This window comes from Vigna umbellata, chromosome 5 (genome assembly GCF_029865625.1).
Source record: "Vigna umbellata cultivar VRB3 chromosome 5, Vumbellata_1.0, whole genome shotgun sequence".
In the NCBI taxonomy this organism is placed as follows: Eukaryota; Viridiplantae; Streptophyta; class Magnoliopsida; order Fabales; family Fabaceae; genus Vigna; species Vigna umbellata.
This window is the reverse complement of record NC_142169.1, coordinates 68978409-69000540: the sequence shown is the minus strand read 5'-3', so window position 1 is coordinate 69000540 and position 22132 is coordinate 68978409. Positions and strand designations below refer to the sequence as shown.

The window sequence follows — 22132 nt, the reverse complement described above, 5'->3', positions numbered from 1 at the left end:
GGAACTAAATTATCAGTTGAAAAAGAGAATTCCATGATTTTGTAATAAAAATGATACAAATATGAAATAAATTTTTATTAAGTTTTATAAATATCACACAATTTATCCAACTAAATCAAAGAAAACTTATTTTTCACGCAGACAAAATAATTTATTTGATTTAAAATTAATTATATAAATATATTAAATTTAAAATTTAAATTTCTTAATATAATTTCCACGAAATACATAATTAATTATTTTCAAAAATTTAATTCATAACCATTCTTATTCCAATTAAATTAATCTATTATTCAATTTATTTTATTTTATTTTTCTAACATCTTATCGATGTTTTTTTCACGGTCAAATCATATTATACCATTCATCTGTTTCCAACACACACTGACAGTCTCTCTCTTTCTTTTTTTCTCATTATCAAGAATTCCAGTTAAACATGGTAGTTAATATTTAATATAAAAATCCATTTATTCTGCCAAAACGAGCCCCACTGAGAAAAGAACAAATAGAAGGGATGGGAGGGGTCTACACGGCATAGAGCTATGATGAAGTCCCACTATTGAACGGTTGAGATTTAATGATGAGTGTGGACCCAGAGTCATCCCCATTCTATAAATTATCCCACTCCGACATACCTCTTCTCAACACTCTCATCTCATTACAAAAGATGCGCAGTTGGAAACTTCTCCTGCTCTGGGCCGCTCTCATGTTCGCGGCCTTGGGAGTAAAAGTGTCTTTTCCCATCGCCGCCACCCACCTCCCTCTCGTATGGACCTTCCTCCTTCTCTGCTTCAAGCCTCCTTACCTCTTCCTCCTTCTCAACACCATCATCATCTCCATCGTTGCATCCTCCAGGTTCCACCACTCCAAACCTCAATCCGATCCAACTCCTCCGCCACCTCTTCAACCCAAATCCCTCCTCCAAGAACAAGAAGTGGAAAAGGAAATAATCCACCAAGAAATCACACTCAAGAGAACAGACTCAACGGAGATTCCATCGTCCACGGAGAAGCCTCTCGTGTCTGCTAGGTTCACTCACCGGAAATTCCTTAAATCCACTTCTGAAGGTATACATACTCACCTATTAATTCAAATTCAGTTTAATAATGATTATACAATGTCATTGAAAAACTTTTCTACAGTAATTTTTATAAAATGATCATTTATTACGTCATTATTGTTTCCATACGTTAAAACAATGTATAACAGTTAAGTTTGAATACGCGCAAGTTATTGTCGTTTAGCAAGTTGCATGTAGCGGCTTTCAAACAAAGTTGACTGAACCGAAGAATGTGCAGGTGGGAGAGCGTTGAAGGTGGTGGGCAAGGCCAAACGGCACGAAACGTTGGAGAGCACGTGGAAGGCCATAACGGAAGGTCGATCCGTGCCATTGAGCAGACACATGAAGAAGTGTGACACGTGGCAGAGCCGCGGCAACCTCGCTCCGTCTCTTGAAAACAAGTCCGGCGAGATCTTCACCGACGTTTCCACCGCCGGGAGGCTGCGGAAAGAGCCGTCGCTGAGTCAAGAAGAGTTGAATCGGCGCGTGGAAGCGTTCATACGGAAGTTCAACGAGGAGATGAGGTTGCAGAGACAAGAATCCTTAGAACAGTACATGCAGATGGTTAGCCGCGGTGCCGCTTAGTCTCAATGATTTAATATTTTGTTAGTTACATTTTACAGACAAAAGGAAGAAAAAACAGTGTAAATAGTTGAATAGGGTATAGACAGTGATAGTTTTGCAGTTGAATAACTGTTTTGTTTTATTTTATTTTATTTTATTGGCATATAAGTTTAGGGTTAGGTTAGGGTGATGATCATTATTATTTTTTGTTTGTTTTGTGGCTATGTAAGATCCATATCCCAAATATGTGGTTCAAGTTAAACATGAATTAGATAGGATAGAAATACAGAAAAAACACATCGCATTAGATATGTTCCTCTTTGTAACTCTGTTGGGGTATACAAAATTACTATAAATTAATTTGTAAATAAAAATATTTTAATTTTGTTTTTATCTTTCTAACATTGTATTTTACAAATTTTTCCTCATCGTAAACGTAAAATGAAACAATTTATGGCTGGAAATTATATATGATAGATTGCTATAGTTAAAAGAAGTATATCCCTAAACTTAATGTTTTAAAAAGTAATTGTTCAAAGTCCCTAAGACGATATCTTAATATATATATATATATATATATATATATATATATATATATATATATATATATATATATATATATATATATATATATATATATATATATATATATATATATATATATATAAATAAATAAAAGTGGATGTAAATATTATTTTATATATCTTTTTTTTAAAATTGAATTTGGTTTAAAAATACACTTTTTAATATAGTATTAAAAATATTACTATACACGAAGCAAAAGATAATTATAGATATCCATGCATATCTTACAATTAGTGTACTTCAAGTAAACTCCTTTGAGAAACTTATCAAAATACACTATTTTTAACTTTTATAGTTTTATACATATTATCTAATAAATAAATAATGAAATTTATGCAACAGTTCATATTTTTTGTTTTAAATCAAACAATCTTATAACTTTTATTTTTTAAAAGATACACATTTATTTAAAAAAATATAAAAATATATATAAATACTTGAAGTTTTTTAATATAAACTCAATTAAAAATATTAGTATTAAATATTAATTAAATCATAAAAAGAAAATAACACTCGAACTAACCACTCAAACTAAAAGACAAATATGTGAAAGCCAATAAAGTAAATATTTGCAAAAGAAAAAAAAATAATGTGAAAAGAAGGAGTGAAGTTTGAAACTTTGACTATTAGATCACCGGCTTTCGTCTTTTGAACGTGGACACAGTTTAAATGGACAAAAGTCAACCCAAAAACGGAAAATATTTAAGAAAAGAAAAAATAAATAAGTACAAATCAAAGATTATGTTCCCTTCTAAATAATCAGTGAAGAGCTAATGAGACACGTTATTAGAAAAACAATTAAGAAATGAAAGCCTCTTATCCAGAAAAATCCCAGGACCAAAACAAAAATGAATATGATGTAAATTTGACCACATACATCGGAACGTTTTGAGTAAAACCATATCCTTCCAAACATACATTTTAAACATTTTAAATTGCCCTAATTTATACATGACATATAAACTTGTTACCACAACTTGTTTTCGTTTCTATCGGAAATTCAAGTATGATAATACGGAAATTCATGTATTAATGTTTAATTTTTTTAATTGAGAATAGTAATAAATAAATAAATAAATATATATATATATATATAATATCCAATTCCGTCTTTATACAATTATCTTTAAGTAGTGTATTATCAATCATAGTAAATAAAATAGTTTTTATATCTTAGATTTAAATTTTATTTTTCTTAATATTTTTATTTATTATTTTTTTATATAAAAATATTTTACTCTTAAGTAATAAAAAAACTTATATTTTTTTATTCTTTTTTATCTTTCGTTTCATTTGTTTTATTTGTTTTATTAAAACAATATTTATTATCTCTAAACAGTTTAACTAGTTTGATATTTGAAAAAAAAATATTTAATATTGAAGATATTTTCCATATTATCATAGTATTAATTATATATTTATTTTACTTTTTCATTCAATAATGTATCAACTTATTTTTAAGATAAACATTTGATCATTTTTATTTCTTTTTAATACTTTTATTTGTTATTTAATTTTATCATGTAAAATATTAATTTAATGATCTTTCATATAATTATTTTTATTTGTTAAATCATCTAAAGTAATTTTATCACTTGAATTGTATAAAGACATAATTTCATATAATATAATAATTTAATTTCGTTTTCATTAATATTGTCTATGATTATCAAGAAATTCAAAAGGTAAAAGATATTATTTAAATTTTAATTATTATTAATTTAATATTTGTTATTTTTTATTCTTCTAAGTAGTATATTATAACTTTTATTAGTATATAAAAAAGATATCATTATTTAGATAAAGGAAGTAAATAGATATTTAAAATATTTTTATAATTGAATATTTGTTTATGTTTTATACATTTTTAAAAATATTTTTTAATTTTATGATTTTTGTATAATTAACATTTATAAATTTAATAAATATTTTGATTAATGTGAAATATTTTGTATTCTAATATATAAAATTGTAATTTATTTCTAAATATTTAATATTGGATACATGATAATACTTTTTTATATTAAATATTTAATAATTTTGTATTTTCTTTGTCGTGATTTTCTTTGTAAAAATTAATTAATTTATATTGATACAGTAAAAAGTGGATTTGAAGATGAGTATTTAGTAAAGATAGATATGAGAACAATATATCTATTAAATATGAATATTTGATTATTTTTAAATGGATATAAGATAATTAAACTTGTTTTCCTCCTATGTTAGGTCATTCTTATTTGTACATCACTCATTCGCTGAATTGCTATGGAATGTGCAGGTACGACGCATAGAGGGAATAATCTGCGCTTCTCTTAACCAAATGCAGTGACGATATGGTTGCAGATAATTTAGCAAAATTAGCTCTCTACTATCACGATACGTCCGCTGTAGAGGTTCCTCTGATGTAACTGCCCCTACTCCTATTCTATTTTCTACATAGCCAGTCATAGATCAACAACATCCTACCATGCCAGAATTTCCTCATTTAAGCTATAATGCATCACTTACTAAATACCTTGGCAGAAGCTAAGTAGATCACTGAAGCTAAGTAGATCATTAAGGGAGAAGCTTGTTAAGTCCTGCGACAAAAATAGCCTGTAAGGTCATACGTAAAATAAATTAAAAACCTGTGCTGGATTCATTTTTCAATTTGATCCCACTCGTTTAAGTCATTGAAGTAGAAAAAAGAGTGAACCCAAACATTTCAGGAATACCAGAGATAACTCAGCCAACAAATATCACGAAGATGCGTATAAACTGGAAAAATTATGGCATCATGTAAAATTCTCCTTCTAGTGAATACTCACAAATTTCTAAGAATGTCAACTCACAAAAAGGGAAAACATGTCCAAATAAATTATTTACAGAGTAAGATTGCAAAGCATCATTTTCTCCATGTAACATGAAAATGCTTTTTATGTTTGAAGGTTTCAAGCCAATATACATCATGGAGAGATAAAGTCTAACAAAAAGTTCAAGGAAATGCATAGGATCCATATTTAAAGAACATAATTGTACTGTGACACTTGATTCAAAAGAACTGATCAATGACAAACTCAAATTTTTCATTCCAGATTTGAGTCAGCAATGGATCATGATTGTTAAATGCTGCCATTTGCAGTAAGAACCCCAATAACACAATATTTACTCAGTGTCAGCAATGGATTTGACATTTACAGTACCAAACTTGGTTAACTATGCTATTGAATTTGAGGGTACAAATCATGGCTGCAAAATTAAATTGTAACAATTTTTTTTTCAATTTTTGACAAATCTATATCAGCAACCATGTACCCTGTTTTGTACTTCACTGAGACCTGATAACTTGATGCACATTGCAGGAAAAATAGTGGCCCCGTTTTCCCTGTATTGAAGAAAATATAAAATCATGATGCAAATAAAGTCGTAAACAGTGGAGAGATACACAAATTGGAAATCAAGTTCAAAGAAATGTTTGGGCCTAGCAAGCATTTTATAACACTAAAGTAAGAGCATGTTTGGATGAACTTTTCCATGAGGACTTCCAAGAGAGAAAAATAAGAAAAAAAATGAGATTAAAATTCACTTATGGATGAGTTAACTGGTAAAAGTTCTCCCACGTAACTTCTACAAAATTTTTCAAACTTTTATTTTTAGCTTATGCATAAGCATTTTAACTTACAATGAAAATTATATCCATTTTTTTCTCGTCAAAGCCCTTCTGGAGAAGTTGTTAAACAAACCTTAAAAATAAAATGAAGACTCCGCTGGGGATTCACCGATTTAGCACCATCAGAAAGGATCTTCAGCGTTATCTTTGGATTGATAGTACATAATACAAACCAAAACTAATTTCACAGCTACCAAAATTTTATCCGAAAAACCTAGACCGAGCATTTAATTTCGTTTTAGCCTCTTTATTCTCTCAAGAGCACCAAGCCGATTTTCATTATCCTTATCTTTTGCCGCATCTACCTCTCCATTCTTTTCATCCTCGTCTCTCTTTCTAATCAAACCACCAAACACAGCAGAAGGAACATCTTTTTGTGCAATTTCAATCTTATCATCATCATCATCAGAATCACTTTCTTCTGGTAACTCAATATCCTCGTGATTTGAATTAGTTTTTATCCCTCCATCAGATTGAGATTCCACTCCAGCACTCACAAATCCAACTTTTCTATCTTTTGTCACAGTATTGTCAGCTGCTGGTGCTAATTGCCTTTCTAAAGCAGCCATTTCGTCCTCAGGGATCCCAGCCTGTTTTAACTTGTCTTTGGCTTCATCGAGATTCACAGTTTGATCCTTCTGCATTAGATACTCGGGCAGTATAAAATGTGTCTGGAAAAACAGTTGAAGTAAGATTAGAATACAAGTCAAATATCAAGGTTAGAGCCTCACAAAAGAAAACATAAAAGTCAAAGTAACCTGGCTGTAGCTTGCAGAGACGCTTCGCTTAATACGAAGCATTTCTCTGAAAGTATCTTCATTCCCATGCTGAACCTCAAACTCATGCCACTTATTCCAAAACTCGGGATCAGATCGTGGATCTGCATACTGAGATGCAAATACATATACTGCACGGGCCCGGTCAATTTCTCCCAAGCTTTTCTCCAGTTCAGCATACTTCAAACACATGGTTTTGACATCCTTATCTGGGAGACCAGATTCAATTGCCTGCTCATAGATCTCTCTTGTTTTGGGCACACCAAATATCTCAGCTGCACGAGAAATGTATATCTCATACATGCTTAACTTCTCATTGTTAGGAACAGCCTTAGTTGCTTGATCATAAACCTTCATAGCTCGCTTAGCTAGACCATAGTCCTCCTCCAGCTTGGCATATTGCAGGTAAAGTGGCTTCACTTGATCAGCTGGAGCCTGCTTGGCAAGCATGATCCAGAAGACGGATTAGGTTAGAATTGCTATGCATTAAAAGAATTCAAAAGGTTCAACAAAGGAAATATAATATATCCACAATTGTGCGTTTTGACCACAGTCTTGTTAGGGTGACAAATAGGTCCAATAAATTATCTATCTACATCCATTGAAAATCCAATCCATTCATCATTGATGGAAAGTCTTGGATCAGATTGAATGGATTGTAAATTAAACGGAAGGATAACACAATCCATCTGCTTTTATGATCAGATTCAAAGGATCATCTAACTAATGATAATGGATCAAAATTATACCAAAATTAATTTATCATATTTAATTTTTTTAATACTCTTCTCTCCTCTCTGCTCTCTCCACCATCTCTTCTCTGTCTCTCTCCCTTCTCTCTCCCGTCCCGAGAATGTTAGCATCATTTCCCTTTCTGGCCAGGCCTTCTTCTTGCAATCAATATTCAGTTCCAAAATGACATAACAAATTGTTTTTCTTAATCATGCTACATGCAACACGTAACCTGTGATTGGAATCCTTATTGCACAAAAAGCATACCATTTAACTAACAAATACAAAATAAAAACTAAACAGTTAACTAAAAACATAGAAAAGTAGTATACGAAATTGTTTTTGAAAAAAGAATAGAGTAGAGAGAGAATATTTTACAAATAAAAACTATTTAATTCTTAAAATATAATGCTTTTGTGCAAGGATTGATATCCATCCATTAGATATGGTTAGTGTGTTTGGGAGATATTGAATTTCCCCATTTCAGCTGTTTTCTAGATATTTCAATTGTTTATTTAAAAAGCATTCTTGTCTGGTTCGATCAGCTTAAATTCCAAAACAGCTTTTTTTCCCTCAAATAATCTGTCTTGAATCTCTAGAGTCCAACTGTTTGCTTAAGTTGGAAAGCTTATTTTACTTTTAAAAGCATAATTCCCAAACTACCCATCCATTTGAATAATCTATTAACGATGATAAACAGCTACCAACCCCCTTTTAGAAACTTATTGTATATGATTTCGTCCCCAAACAAACATAATTATCTTACAATCACTTTTCAGTAAATTCACCCTAACAAAAACTAATTTTTGATTATAATTGACTATTTGAATAATCAATTATCAAAACAATCCAATTTTTTCAGTTGTCACAAACACACTTCTTCATGGATGGAATGGATTAGACTTTTTAAATGGAGTTTTAATAGATAAAAAATAATCCATTAATCAGACTAAGAATTAAGCCAATTCATCCTTTTGACACCCTTAAGTCTTGCTAAAGGATCATAAAGTAAAACTTGTGAAGAAATTGTACTTAAAGAACGCTTAGATTTTGGAAATCTATCAATAAAAAAATTGTGCATACCGATTCAACTGCATTTTCAAATAATTCTCTTGCTCGCTCCAATTTATTCTTTCCATATCTCTTCACAAATTTAGAGAGATAAGTAATCCATATGTCTTTAACATGAGGGTACTTAAAGATCTTTACTCCTCTTTCATAAACTTTAAAAGCATCTTCAAAGTACTTATGTTCCTGCATAAATAAATGAAAGAAATTGTCGATAAGCCAAAATCAGCTCAGAAGAATCCAAAAGCACAAAAAAAGTACATCCTACCTCCAAAAAGTATGCATAATTGATTATTATTTGCGGTGTGGCTATTCGTAAATCCAAAATTCGCTCATAAACAGCACATGTAGATTCCAAAGAACCTAGACTTTCCTCCAAATCAACATAGAATGTCCACAATCTCAAGGATTTGTGTAGCTTCATCTGGACTGGTTCATTCCCATCCGCAGCCACTAAAAGTAAGGCAAAAGGCAATTGAAAAGTTAGTCCACTCTCCATAACAACATTTCTTGCGTGGGGACGACATGGATTGTAATAAATTCGATCCATATACAAACAAAAACCACTTAAAGGGGTTCGAATTTAAAATCTAATACATTTTATTTAAAACCAGTTAGAATTTCTTTTTATAAACTAGTTTCTCAATCTATTTTAAACCAAAACCCAGTTATGAACAAGTTTTTAGCTGAACAGGCTTATGTAGGATATTCTTATAAACAAGCTTATTGACACTAACAACGTACTGACAGGATCAAAACAACAAGCCGAAAGGATCACAACGACAAGCCCTTCAAAGCCTTGCACATAGCACATAATAACCATTCATACGACACAATTTATAAACACAAGATATTTATCTTTTGAACATTGTCATTGAATAACACAAAACAGCATCAAATGTAAACATGATTATCTTATAATCTTATTACATCTAGGACACACAAAAACTACTGATCCAGATGTAAGCCAACTCTTTATGTTCCAGAGATATCCACTCTCAACCAGGATTACAAAAGTCAGTAGAAGCAGGTCTTGAGAAATACTTTTCTCCCAAGAAATCATTTCTTAGGAGACACAACAAGCAAACGCAAGTCTCTTGGTTAAACCATGACGTAGAATAACAGATGCAGAAGAAATCTCAAAGTTAGCTGAAGTTATATAGGTGAAATTGAAGTCAAAGATGGTGCTTTACAAGGCCTTTTTGTGTCTATGGCTGTGTATAATATCATGTGAATCTTGTTTTTGATTAATAGCTTCATAGTATAATTTTATCAAGTAGATCATTAAATTGAAAATCAAGACTGAATGGAGACTAGAAACAGACACAACATTTACAAACCATATATATTTCAATTGAACACGAAAACGAACCCACTGAAGTTGATTTAAAATGGTCAGGAATGGCCAGATTAAACTTAAAAGTTTGGATCGATTTTTCCGACACCTAAGAAGAAGATAATGTGAACATGGATAACTGAGGGTACCTTTTCGCTTCACCTCAACTGACGGCTCAGCTGTAGCCCGCCTCATCAGCTCAAGTGCTCCTTTGAAATTTTTATGCTTTAACTCCATTTCAGCCCACTCACACCAGACACTAGCCAGGTTATCCACAGTTTTGTAGTTCACCTGCACTGCCTTGTCATATATGACACGGGCATTGGCAAGATCTTTGTGCTGTTCATACAGTTTAGCAAACGCAACCCACAAAGTGTGAGGCTTTCCCACTGCCTTCATGGGATCAATCGTCCTCACCGCTTCAGTGTAAGTCAGTATCTGCTTGGTAGGATTCCCTTCAAAGAGCTTTACCCTCCTGTGCCACTGTTCTACATTATGAGGATTTTGACGCAAAAGCACACTGTTAGCCAATTCCGGCCTCCTCTCCATAAGGTAATCAAACCGAGCTAACCTCAAGTCTATGTCATTCTTGTCATTCAACCAAAACCCATGCAAAATCTTCCTCTCAAAATCCTCCTCCACCAATCTTCCTTTGACACGAATATCCTCTTCTTCCACTTCCTCAAAGCCATTTTCCTCACCCTCATCATCTTCTTCATCACTCAACCCCATCTCCTCCATCTTGTAAGCAAGCATGCTCTCTTCAAACTGCGAGTAAGAATCAAATATAACACTAAAATCCCTGACCGTGATAACAGTAGACATACCCTCCTCAAACACATCCCTAGCCTTCTCATGCAAACCCCTCCTAATGTAATACTCGGCAAGCGAAGTCCAAAGCCTACCCACCTCATCAGTGAACTTCCTAATCCCACCCCTAATGATAGGGTCCACATTCAACCCAGAAACCTCATTGGCATGGCGAGTGAGCAAATCACATAACTCCAACCAAAGCCGGTGCTTGGTCTTACCCTTAATGGAGTAAAACTGGTCATCATTGAGGACCGAAGCCAGCCTCTCAGAAGCCTCTTGCCAGAGACTCGAATTAAGCAAAAATTCAATAAAATCCTCAATGTGAGAAGGATCATACTTCAAATACCTGCGATAAACCCGAAGAGAAGTCTCAATTGGAATACCCTTCTGGCTAACGAACACAAGATAAGGTTCCCAGATACGGTCGTGCTGGGTGACGGGGAGGGCGCAGAGAGCCCTGTCGAAGGTCCTGCGAGTTCGAGTAACCAATTTCTGATTGGTTAGGGTTTGCAGATACATAATCCAAATTCGCGGCATCTTGTGCATGGTGACTAATGCACGCTCGAAGGTATTATTGAGCGTATCGTATTGAGAGTGAGTGACGGGGAGGTTGCGAACGAGGTCGAGGCGCTCGCGGAGGTACGCGTACCACAGCTTGTAGCTTCCGGGAAGCGCTTTCAGTGCCCGCTCGTAAATCACGAAGCGCTTCTTGAACGGAGCTTCCGAACGCGCAATTAGGTAACGCCACCATAGCTTAAGGCTGAAAGGGTTTCGAAGCAACTCCTCTTCGTACAAAAGGTCGTCTTCTGAGGGATACAAATCTTGCGCTATCGCCATTTACACTCTCTGTAAAACCCTAACTAACAAACTACAGGTGTGAGTGTTACTGGGAGAAGAAGACTCTGTGCTACGCCCTATTTGGACTTTAGAGAAAAATAATTTGACGCGTCGGTACTAATGGGGAAACTTGGTTTGGTGGAGCAGCGTGCCCTTCAGATCCGCCTGATTAAACTGGAGGCAGATCTGATCATTCCACGTTAATTGAATGTTTGATAAAGAAAATAAAAATTCAGTACATAAATATTAGTTAGAATTATTTAATTATTTGTACTTAATATAATAATAATAAATATATATGATTCTTAATGTATATAATAATTATTATTATTATATATATTTTTTTTTTGGAACATTAAAGCCCTGGTATTTAAATATTAAATAATGTTATACATGGATCACTGTTCCCCTCTGAATTCGTTCTGAAAATGTGTGCGCTGTGCGAATGGTTGAGGTTTAGTTTACTATTTTCTTTTGGTTTTAAGTTGTTTTAAATTAATATTTGAGTGCAATGTGAAGTATGTTTGAGTTGTCTTACATTACATAATTGATTATTGTTATGAGTTATGTTCCAAAGTGAAAGTATTTGATTTCAAAGTATGTGATTTCAAGTATAGTCGATGGACGTAATTCCACGAACCTCACGGAGAGATTACATGGTGGTATCCTATGTTGTGATCCAAAGTGAACTCTTTTATTAAGATTCGAGTATGTTTAGAATGAATACAAGATGAGCTTAGTTTTGGGGGTTATCCTGAAACTCCAATGGTCTTTCATTCTCAAGTAGAGATGATTGATCCGTGTCGTGAGGAATAGTAAGAGGTTTTAGTCTTGGGGGCTTCCAGTATGCTCCAAGGCATGGTACAGACTAACCACGTGAGTGTGGTAGGGTGAAACTCATTGGCAATGGCTTTGCAAAGCAGTAAAAGCCACCACGAGTGCACGACCCGCCATAACTCGACAATCATTCTAAGTCCGAACAGTCAAAGTCATTATAGTGTCATGTATGAAGAGTTTATGTGATGTGAATGAACATATATGATTGTATGAAACTTAGTAATTGAATATATGATTAATCTTGTTTAAAATAGCTTATCCTATTGTGTGTTTGTATTGTGTATGTATTGGTGTTCTTTCTTCTGCAATGATCATCCTATAGATGTGAGCAGAGGTGAGAGATGAGGTATCACTGGAGCAGACATTGGATAGAGGTGATCCTGCGGAATAGTTATTTTAGTTGAATCTTGTAGATAATTTTGAGGATCTTAATGTACACATACAAAGTTTTAAATTTATAGTTATTTTTGGATAACTATAAAGAGAATACTTTATATTCTAGATAGACACTTTATATGGATAAACAATTATTTTACATTATTATGTATGTGAGGACTCTCTTATGTGGTTTATACTATATTTTGGGATGTTACATATCAAATATTTTATTAACAAATATTAAACAATTAAATATTTTATTAACTATAATTTAGGTATTACTATAATTTATGCAGGTTTCTACCACTACCACTGTTATCATTTATTTGATCTTTGAAAAATATCCTGTTCATTTATTTTATGTTCCAATATAATTTTTATTTTCAAAAATTTAATGCAATTAAACCTTTTATGTTAATACTTTCTAACGTTAAAGATGTGTTACATGTTACTTTGTAGTTTACCTGATTTTTTTTTATTTTAAAATATTTTAAATAAAAATTTATTATGTGTCAAACTAATATCATACGTAACAATATGTAACGTGACAATGTCACGATGTCACATGTAATTGCATGTGTCACTATCTTAATATCAAATTGGTTATTGTATTTTATATTTTTTTTTCAATTTTTTTAATTTAAACAATTTCACTACTCTTTAAATTGAAACCAGCTTTAAGTTGTATAGAAATACTATACAAATATTTTTAACAATATTAAATATATTTGAATTTATATTTTATACTAAATTTTATTTTAAATTGTTTTAAAGTTGTTAATAGAAAATAATATTAATAGAAAAAATTTTAAATTAATTTCAACTAACAAATTAATATGTTAAACTTTTTTATTCATAGCATTTTATAAAATAAAATAAATTTATCAACTTTTTAAATTCTTTTAAATTAATATTTTAGGTTGATTTTATTTGTACCGATAACATCATACTTTAATATTGTTTATTATTTGAATTTATATTTAAAATAATTGTATATTATTAAATCATAGGCTTCTTGTATAGCTTCAAGGCTCGTATTATCACTAAAGAGATCCAAATGTCACAATGGTTGGAGTTGAGCAAGTGGTGGGATATCACTAAAAGTCAATTATCACTGTAAGTCTGAAGCTAATTTATTAATTAATTCACTAAGCAAGAGATTTGTAGAATTGAGCAACAAAAGTGTAAGAGCTTTTGCGCTGAGTGCCATACCTTATGCTTTGTGTAGTTTTTTGTGTTTAATGAATCATGTGTTGTCTTGAGTGGTTTTAAATATTTGTTTATTTGAAATTGAAAATGATCATGGATTGTGATATGATTATGAATGTGGATGATACGTGGTATGAGAAGAATTTTAATTAGAAGTTCTTATATTGATTATGTATAGTGTATATATTAGAAATTTCATACTGGAGATTATCCTTACATTTTTTTCATGTTGAGAAAGATGGAATATGTTACGAAGAGTGGTAAGAAATCCTTAGTTTAGTGATTGTTTATTAACCATAGATGTCGTATGAACTAATTGTATGGTAACTTGGTGGGCAAGTTGTTTCGTCATACTTTATTCGTGTTTCGCTATTTGTTTTTATAAGTAAATTGTATGTATGTTGGTTGTTATAATAATGACACTCAGTAAGATTGCTTTTAATTTCTTTATATATATTTGTCTTTTAATAAATTCTATTATTATATTTTAGTTTCATGTGTAATTGAATTCTATTTAATATAGCATATTGTATATATATTTTGGTATTATAGCACATTTATATATATTTTATATTTCGTATTGTTTCATTTTATTTATTGAATATGTGATGTTTTTTATAATAATAATAATAATAATAATAATAATAATAATAATAATAATAATGATAATAATAATAATAATGATAATAATAATAATAATAATGATGTTAAAACTATTAAAATTGAAATGTTACTTGGATTGTTCTAAATACCATAATTATGAGAAATTGGGTCACAAGGAAAAGGTGAAAGATAAGAGAAAGACTGAATAACAAACAAAGGAAAAGAGAAAGGAGGAAGCAAAATGGGCTAGACACAGTCCTATACTAAATGGGGAGAAATGAGGAAGGAAAATGGGCTACACAGAATCCTATAGTAGGGGTGCAAGAAACAATAGCCTAATAATTAAACACTTTCCAAAACCGTTACTTCACTTTTTTTTTATTACTAGTTAATGTTATACTCACTCAAAAATAATTTTCTAACAACTTTTCAAATAAAATTATATCATGCATTACATATTTAAAATTAGTGAATAAAACTTAGTTTTTTTCTTAAAATGTGTCAAGGGAAATCAAAATTGGCTATTAGTGAAATTTATACATTAATTTTCCTTTAAAATGATTAAATGGGCATTTCTTTTGTTGATTGAAATTTGACAGCCTCTATTTCAATTCAAATATTTTATACATAATATTTACTTAATTCAAATATTTTATAAGGAATATTTACTTGATATGTTTTTTTCAACTCAATTGAATTTAAACATGTATTATTTTAAATAACAACACACTCAACACCAAATTCAACTATTATAATATAATCGAAAATTAAATCTGGACAACATAAAAAATAATTCAAAATATTTAAAATTTTAAAAATCTATTCACGTTACACATTTTCATCAATTTTTTTAGTTTTTTTATCATTAACAATAAATATATTAATAAAAGATAGATTGTTACTTGTATAATTATATTCTAACTCCAATAAATTTCAGTCAAACAATATATTTCCATTATCATATCAAATGTCTTGATATTCATTTTTAATTTTTGAATAAGTCAATATTGTAACAATATTTTTGTTATATAGGATTATTCTATTTTTTTTAAAAAAAATCAACAGATGTTAAAAAAAGAAGTATAAAATATTTTATTATAACCAATACAGAATAAAGAAATCTTAAGAAAGCAGAGAAGCTGAAAGAAGAAAGTGATTAATGGGCTTAGTATCCTCCTCACTGTCCCCAAGCAAAGTGTAAAGATATTAATATATTCAACAACAGGGAAATTATTTCTATATAAATTATTTTTTATAATTAAATAAAAAATTTCTCAATTCTTTTATTTAAACCATTAGTGATTCACTTATGTATTTTTGAATTTCTAATTTTTTTAATTCACTGAATTCACGCAACAACGTTATTTTAATTTCTATTTCAATTCAAGATTATTCAACTAGTTCTTTATGTCCAGCGGAATTCGTTATTCTACTCAAATACATCTATAAAATTTTATATATTACAAAATTTCTAAATTTATAATTTAGGGTTATACTAATTTGGAGAGAAATATAATTAGAATTCACATCAATTTCATAAAAGAATTCCCAAAATCATAATCAAAATTCTTACTAATTTGGTAAAAACATTGTAAAAGAAGACTCATAAATTTGACATATATAAACCATTATAGAATACTAATTTTGATTCAGGAGATATAATATAATAATATGTTTTTCAATTTTTCAATTTCCGTCTCTCAATCTCTCTTTTACATTTTGTTTACTCTCATTTTTTTAATAACTTATGGTGAAGAAATTTTATAGCAAGAAACATAATTTTAACTTTTTTATTAATTAATGTTTATAAAATTGTTTTTTATTTTTTAAACAATAATAATATATAAATAAATAGTATAAATGAATAAAATGGTGAGACGGTGAAAAAAATTCTTAACCTTAATATAAATAATATAATAACATATAAATATGATTTTAAAATATATATAAAAAATAATATTAAACAATTTTAGAAGAGCCGTGACTCCTTATGTCATAATGACCAAGTTTTGCCATTAATTCTAATTATTTGATAGTCTCTTAATATTGTATTTTGATTTTCATTTAATATTCTTTTTATTTTTGTTTATCCTCCTCATATAATAATAAAAACCACATATTTTGTTAAAACTAAAATTAAAGCTAGGTCGTCTGTTTGCATAAAATTTGTGGAGCGGCCGTTAGTCAACTAAATGGACAAAACATAAAGTATTGAAGAAAAACATTTAAAAACTTTTTTCAAACAAATCTTATCATTTGAAATCTCTATACAAAAACACTTACTTTTCCTATAATTATAGAAAATATTATTTTCAGTATTTACTTTTAAAAACGTTGACTTTTCAAGTTTAATTGTTAAAATGTAAACTTCTGTCATTAATTATAATAGAAAAAAAAAACATCAGATATAATCTTTGACGACGTTTTATCATCTACCGTGTCTAAAAGTGAACATTTATATATTACCGAATTTAAATAGATTAAAACATGTTTAAAAAAAATTAAAACTCCAAATTTGTGGGTTTTAATTTGTGGATAATATTTTTTGAAAATGTTTTTTTTAAGCAAATGGTTAGAAAAATTTAGAGCTGTCAAAACCGGTCACCCGGCCCGACCCGACCTGGTCCGACCCACCATGGGTTGATGGGTAAACGGGTTGGCCCACAGACTTACTTAATTACAATTTTTTTTAAATAAAAAAATTACAAACTTTATATAATTCAAATCTAACCAAATTTTACCCCCAAATTTCATTCCCACACATGGGTGTTTAATTAATTTTAAAAATAAGAAACTTAAATAATTTTTTCAAGCAAAAACAAAATAATAAATATTTTTTTATAAAATTAAAATTAAATTTTAATAAAATAAAATTAGGTAGGTGAGTTGGTGGGCCAATCCGACCCACCACAGGTTCAACCCACATGAACCGGATTTAAATGAGCCAAATTGAAATCTGACCTGCATAAAAAAGTACAATTTTTTCAAATCCAACCCGATTCAAACCTATGGTGGACCGGATTAACTCGCGAATTGTAACCTATTTTGACAGCTTAAAAAAAATTGATTAAAATAGGAAAGGACGTGCAGGTAAATAATTACATGTGCCATGTCGTCTGGTGTTGCTTTGCCCTCTTTGTTTAGCCATTCCCTCGAGTTTGGGAGACTCGTGAACAACTTTGATTCATGTGTTTCTCACATCTTTAGTACAGTAGGTGTAGGTCAGTGGATAGGTGGTAAAGGAATTCAGTAATGCTGTATAAAGTTTAAGGCTGAATTTTCATTACCACTTTTGAATAGAAAAAACGTAATACCTGTCACACAATTTTGTTTATATATTAAAAACATTAAATTTGAATAGAAAAAATATTTTTAAGAAATGGGAGTGAAATTAATAATATTAATTGTCAAAAAATTTTAATAAAAAAATATTATTTTTGTGAAGATGATATTTGTTTTTGGTACCACTTCCAAAAAACCTCTCAGTAATAAAAATATCTATATGTATATAAATTCATGTTTAACTTCTCATTTATCCGATATGAAATAGTTATATGTATATAAATTTATGTTTAACTCTTCTTTTATTCGATACGAAACTTTATTTGTAGTTGCATTTGCATATAAAAGGTTGTAAATTTGCTTGGAATTCGACGTCTCCCAACTTTTAACAGCCACACCATGTGCGCTACCGATGAAATTCCAACGCACATGGCTGTATTTTTAAAATAGGAATCTTCTCTATATACGTATGAAGACCTCTTTCATTTGTTGCAACTACGAGAGAAATTTTAAGATACAGAAATTAATTTAGCAATTTTGAAGTTGTATTTTGATTTATAATAATAATAATGTCGATATACTATTGTTATGTATTGATGTATGAAACAATAATGTTAGTGATAGTTGGTCACGTCACTCTCCCTCCGTTCGATGGATGTAGGTTTTGTGGGTGAAGAAGGGACATGCAAGAGCACTTGGAGTGGGGTTGTGTGTTGAAGTAGGTGTAGCCTTTCACGCTATTGCAAATGCTACGTTGTAGGAGTGCTTCTAAAGTCCATTTTGGGGGTGCAAACTGCAACAACCTATTATTGACTACTACATCATCCTTCTCTTCTCACAATTATCAACGCTTCCAAATTTATTTCTATGCTACTACGTTTTCAAACTTTTCATAACTCCAACAAATTTTAAACCTTTCCATTCCACAACTATAATTCAATTTCAAAAACCTTGACTATAGAGGAAATCTCACCTATACATTAATTAATGGAGAGACTAATGGAGGGAAGGGGAGGGGGTCTTAGACCTTTAATCACATTTGAATATTTGGGATTAGTGATTAATTCATTGCCCTTAAAGCTTTGGCACCAACGATAGTACAATAATGATCACGTCAAAAACAGGCAATCTATACCGTAACATAACATACAAATCCAAAGTAATTCCAAATCTCTAATTTTCCGTTTCACTTATCCCCAAAAACAAATCCCATAATAATCCACCGTGTTAATTAATCTTTACCATTGATCATTACACTAGTTGCAACAAATCTCACCGGAAAACGGGTCATCCTCGCCGGAAAATTCCCCGCGCCTCGTCGGAGAAATATCAATCTCGATCAAATTCTCCTCCTCGAACTGAAACCCCACCTCCCTCTTCTTGCAACCGTCCAGAGCTATTTCGATTAACCCTTCTCTGTCTTCCTCGTCCCACCGGAAGCACGTGTTATCGTTCCCCGGAAACCCGCTTTCCGACGAGCTGTCGGAGTCGGTTTCCGGGTAGTACCGTGATAACGACGGGTACCTGAAAATTCCCTCGCCATGATTCCCATTCTGATCCTGCTCTGTTTCTTCACCTTCGTATATAACCTCCAACGGCGCTTTCACGTTCCATTCCATGAAAGACTCATCAAGACGCGAACTTGACCGCAAACCCGCTTGTGAATTGAGCTCTAATTGAGATTCGCTGGTTACCCACCTGTAAACATAGTCGAGAGAATCGGCTTCCGCCGGTTCAACGGGGTTCCCCTGTTTCTCATCTCTGTTTCCCCTGTTTTCTTCGGTGGCAATGGGTTCGCGTTCAACCGGGATTTTGTTCTCTTCATTTTGAGACCTCTGAATTGCACCGAGACGGAGAAGGAGGATCAATAGAAGCCCTGAGAGGATGAGAACTGGCGACAGAACTATCTTCCAGAAGAGATGAGGCAAATAAAGGAGAATCAAGAAACAGAAAGTGAGAATGCATGAAAACAGAGGTTGTGAAGAGTGAACAGAGAGAAAGGAAAGTGTTTCGGTGCATAAGGAGTTGACAATGAACTTGATTTGTAGAAGAAATTTACTTTGATCCTCCATTGGCCACAATTATTGTTGCTATATACTTGGCACAAGATAACTAACAAACTATGATTGGAAGAGAAGAGGTGGTGATAAGAACAGCAAAGCCATGAGGGAAGTGAGAAAAAAGTGAGAAACAGATTGGTGAAAGGGAGCACTGTAGAGGAAGGCTTAGACAGGGTGTAGTGTGGGGTTTATAAGGCCTTTTTTGCGTGAGAAGAAGGCATGGAATAATAGAAAGAAAGGAGAGTGGTCCTTCTTGTGCAAAAACCAAGACGATCTTTTATGCATACACGAAAATACTACAAATCCAACCTAAAAAGTTGTTATGCTTTTACACTTCTCAAACTCATCACCATTTTAATCAATCACTGTATTAAGCTCCGTACTGGTTTTAGGTTTTTATTCATGGAATCTATTCCCTTTTTTCATTTCAATTACCAATCCAAGACCTTGGTTTCAGCTCCAAATGGCGGTAACTATTTCATTGTTTTTGGTTATTACTTCACATAAATGTTAAACTTTACCCCCAACCACATGCCCTGCCGCCTAAAAACTCCATTTTCGGTAAACTGCTTCATTCAAACAGTAATAAGTGTATAAAGTAATTTGGGTATATACTTTATCTCTACTCATTCTACTCTGAAATTGGTAACAAATAAGCATATGCAAGGATTTGATGATAAAAATGGAAGTTTAACAGTTTAAACGTAGAAAGAAATCAAATATATCGACTTAGTATGGTTAAGGATTTAATGAATTGAAAAACGCTACTTGCAGTAAAATAAAATAGAAAACACTAGAAGTAATATTTTTTTCTTCTCTATCATTATTGATTAAAGTTACAACAATGTTGAGTTAAAAAAAAAACACCCATGTCTCTTTTTATTTCTTTAAATGAAAATTCAAATGAAATATGATATTTTGATAATAATTCACACAACAATATGAAAATTATTTTGCCTTTATTCCTCTTTGTTACATTTTTTATTGTATTATATATTTCTACTTTCATTACACCCAATCTCATGCAAAACACAAATATATGATTGTGATTTTGTTGGTAGAATATTTATTTGAAGCAATCTGTTTGGACCCTTTCATCACAGTTAGGCGGAGCAACCACAAATAATTGTTGCATTGGAACTGAAATTGATGAGGTTTTTGAAGACAGAGAATGAAACATTGGGTAGAGTAAATAGTGGCTTTTGTGGTTACTACAGACGCTATCTTTTTTCAAATCGTAACTTGCTTTACCATCATTCACATTTTGCAAAAACCTTTCTTTTGAACTCTTTTGGGCTCAGCTTCAATCTTTTTCTGAATTGTTTGTAAATTGGGTGGAATGATTCTGGAGGCGCAGAAGTTTTCTAGAAACTGTTGTTGACTTTAGATCAAATGATTTCGTAAGTGTCTTTTAATTATCTTTTAAAATTAGTTTAAGAACTCGACTAAAAAATGTTAAATAATTGAGAAACCTAATATATTTCAGAACAAAAAATTACAAAACGTTTGACACGTAAATTCATAGGTCAAATGTTATACAGGAAGAGTAAGATAAATTAATTCACATTTTTTCTGCGAAATAGACTAATCAAATCTATTTTTTGTATAGATCACATGCGAAACAGATTAAAAGGCATTGTCATCCTATTTATACATATAGTAAGTCTCTCTCCAAAAACCAGTACCAGATTACATGTTCAATTCAATCATTCATCAAGATTGAATTGATGACTGTTGACTTTGGCTGGTTCAACCCACCAGTTAGTCCTTGCAACGCCATGATTGTGTTTATGCATATATTTGGTGCAATGAGATATGCTAACACTTCATGCATTAGGTATACAAGTTCAACAAGACATTAAATAAGGGGACCATTTGCTAAAATGTTCTTAATACTAAATTCAATGCATGTTTGATGTCACATTTAATGCAAATCAGAAACATATGCATGTTATATTAACAAGTGAGTAACATCCATGCGAAGATGATAGAGCAAACAAAGCTGACATTAGTTCTTGTTCATCAAATATCATAAATAGTTACTAAAAGGAGGCATACACAGTTCCACCTACAACTCCCAAGGTGCTAAAACATTACCAAGTTAAGAGCTCCATTATTCCTCCACACTATTAACATTTTTGTCTCTTCAATAGCTCTACTTGTTCCCCAACATTCCCTGCATTAAAAGCCCCACTATTATACCCTGCATCAAGGCCACTTAGTATTCCTTCCTCTTGTCCAAACTCATTTCCACCAAACACAACGCCTAAATTTCTCACCTTGCTCAGTTTCCCCCTTCATTCCATGACTTGTCAGTTTCCATCATTAAGCATCAGTACTGTT

General features: G+C 31.4%; 3 protein-coding genes across 4 annotated transcripts; 1 reads left to right on the top strand and 2 right to left on the bottom strand.

Annotated features, from left to right (window-relative positions):
- Nucleotides 1-637: 637 nt before the first annotated feature.
- Nucleotides 638-2015, top strand: LOC124831615 (uncharacterized). Its single transcript, XM_047305664.2, has 2 exons — nucleotides 638-1067; nucleotides 1299-2015. The coding sequence occupies exons 1-2, from the start codon at nucleotides 668-670 to the stop codon at nucleotides 1643-1645; spliced, it is 747 nt and encodes a 248-aa protein (XP_047161620.2). The 5' UTR covers nucleotides 638-667; the 3' UTR covers nucleotides 1646-2015.
- Nucleotides 2016-5182: 3167 nt separating this feature from the next.
- Nucleotides 5183-11603, bottom strand: LOC124831616 (Tetratricopeptide repeat (TPR)-like superfamily protein). 2 transcript variants are annotated; one of them, XR_015786984.1, is made up of 6 exons: nucleotides 9920-11603; nucleotides 8703-8887; nucleotides 8450-8620; nucleotides 6617-7069; nucleotides 5932-6529; nucleotides 5183-5573 (listed from the first exon to the last, which is right to left on the bottom strand). XR_015786984.1 is itself a non-coding variant. In XM_047305666.2 (5 exons), exons 1-5 carry the CDS (start codon nucleotides 11418-11420, stop codon nucleotides 6086-6088), a joined length of 2754 nt encoding a protein of 917 aa, XP_047161622.1. In that variant the 5' UTR covers nucleotides 11421-11603; the 3' UTR covers nucleotides 5741-6085. The 2 variants fall into 2 exon arrangements, 1 of the variants encoding a protein (XP_047161622.1); XM_047305666.2 differs by lacking the exon at nucleotides 5183-5573 and having other exon boundaries at nucleotides 5741-6529.
- A 7232-nt stretch (nucleotides 11604-18835) lies between these two features.
- LOC124831620 (uncharacterized) lies at nucleotides 18836-20065 on the bottom strand. Its single transcript, XM_047305672.2, has one exon. The coding sequence runs from the start codon at nucleotides 19799-19801 to the stop codon at nucleotides 18986-18988; it is 816 nt and encodes a 271-aa protein (XP_047161628.1). The 5' UTR covers nucleotides 19802-20065; the 3' UTR covers nucleotides 18836-18985.
- Nucleotides 20066-22132: the final 2067 nt, after the last annotated feature.

What these genes read in the sequence shown, in the direction of transcription:
- LOC124831615 (XM_047305664.2), top strand. Translation starts at nt 668, where the DNA reads ATGCGCAGTTGGAAACTTCTCCTGCTCTGGGCCGCTCTCATGTTCGCG. An exon ending in CCTTAAATCCACTTCTGAAG is followed by an intron (nt 1,068 to 1,298) that starts GTATACATACTC and finishes AAGAATGTGCAG; the next exon opens with GTGGGAGAGCGTTGAAGGTG.
- LOC124831616 (XM_047305666.2), bottom strand. Translation starts at nt 11,420, where the DNA reads ATGGCGATAGCGCAAGATTTGTATCCCTCAGAAGACGACCTTTTGTAC. An exon ending in AGTTGAGGTGAAGCGAAAAG is followed by an intron (nt 8,888 to 9,919) that starts GTACCCTCAGTT and finishes CCTTACTTTTAG; the next exon opens with TGGCTGCGGATGGGAATGAA. An exon ending in ATTATGCATACTTTTTGGAG is followed by an intron (nt 8,621 to 8,702) that starts GTAGGATGTACT and finishes TTATTTATGCAG; the next exon opens with GAACATAAGTACTTTGAAGA.
- LOC124831620 (XM_047305672.2), bottom strand. Translation starts at nt 19,801, where the DNA reads ATGGAGGATCAAAGTAAATTTCTTCTACAAATCAAGTTCATTGTCAAC.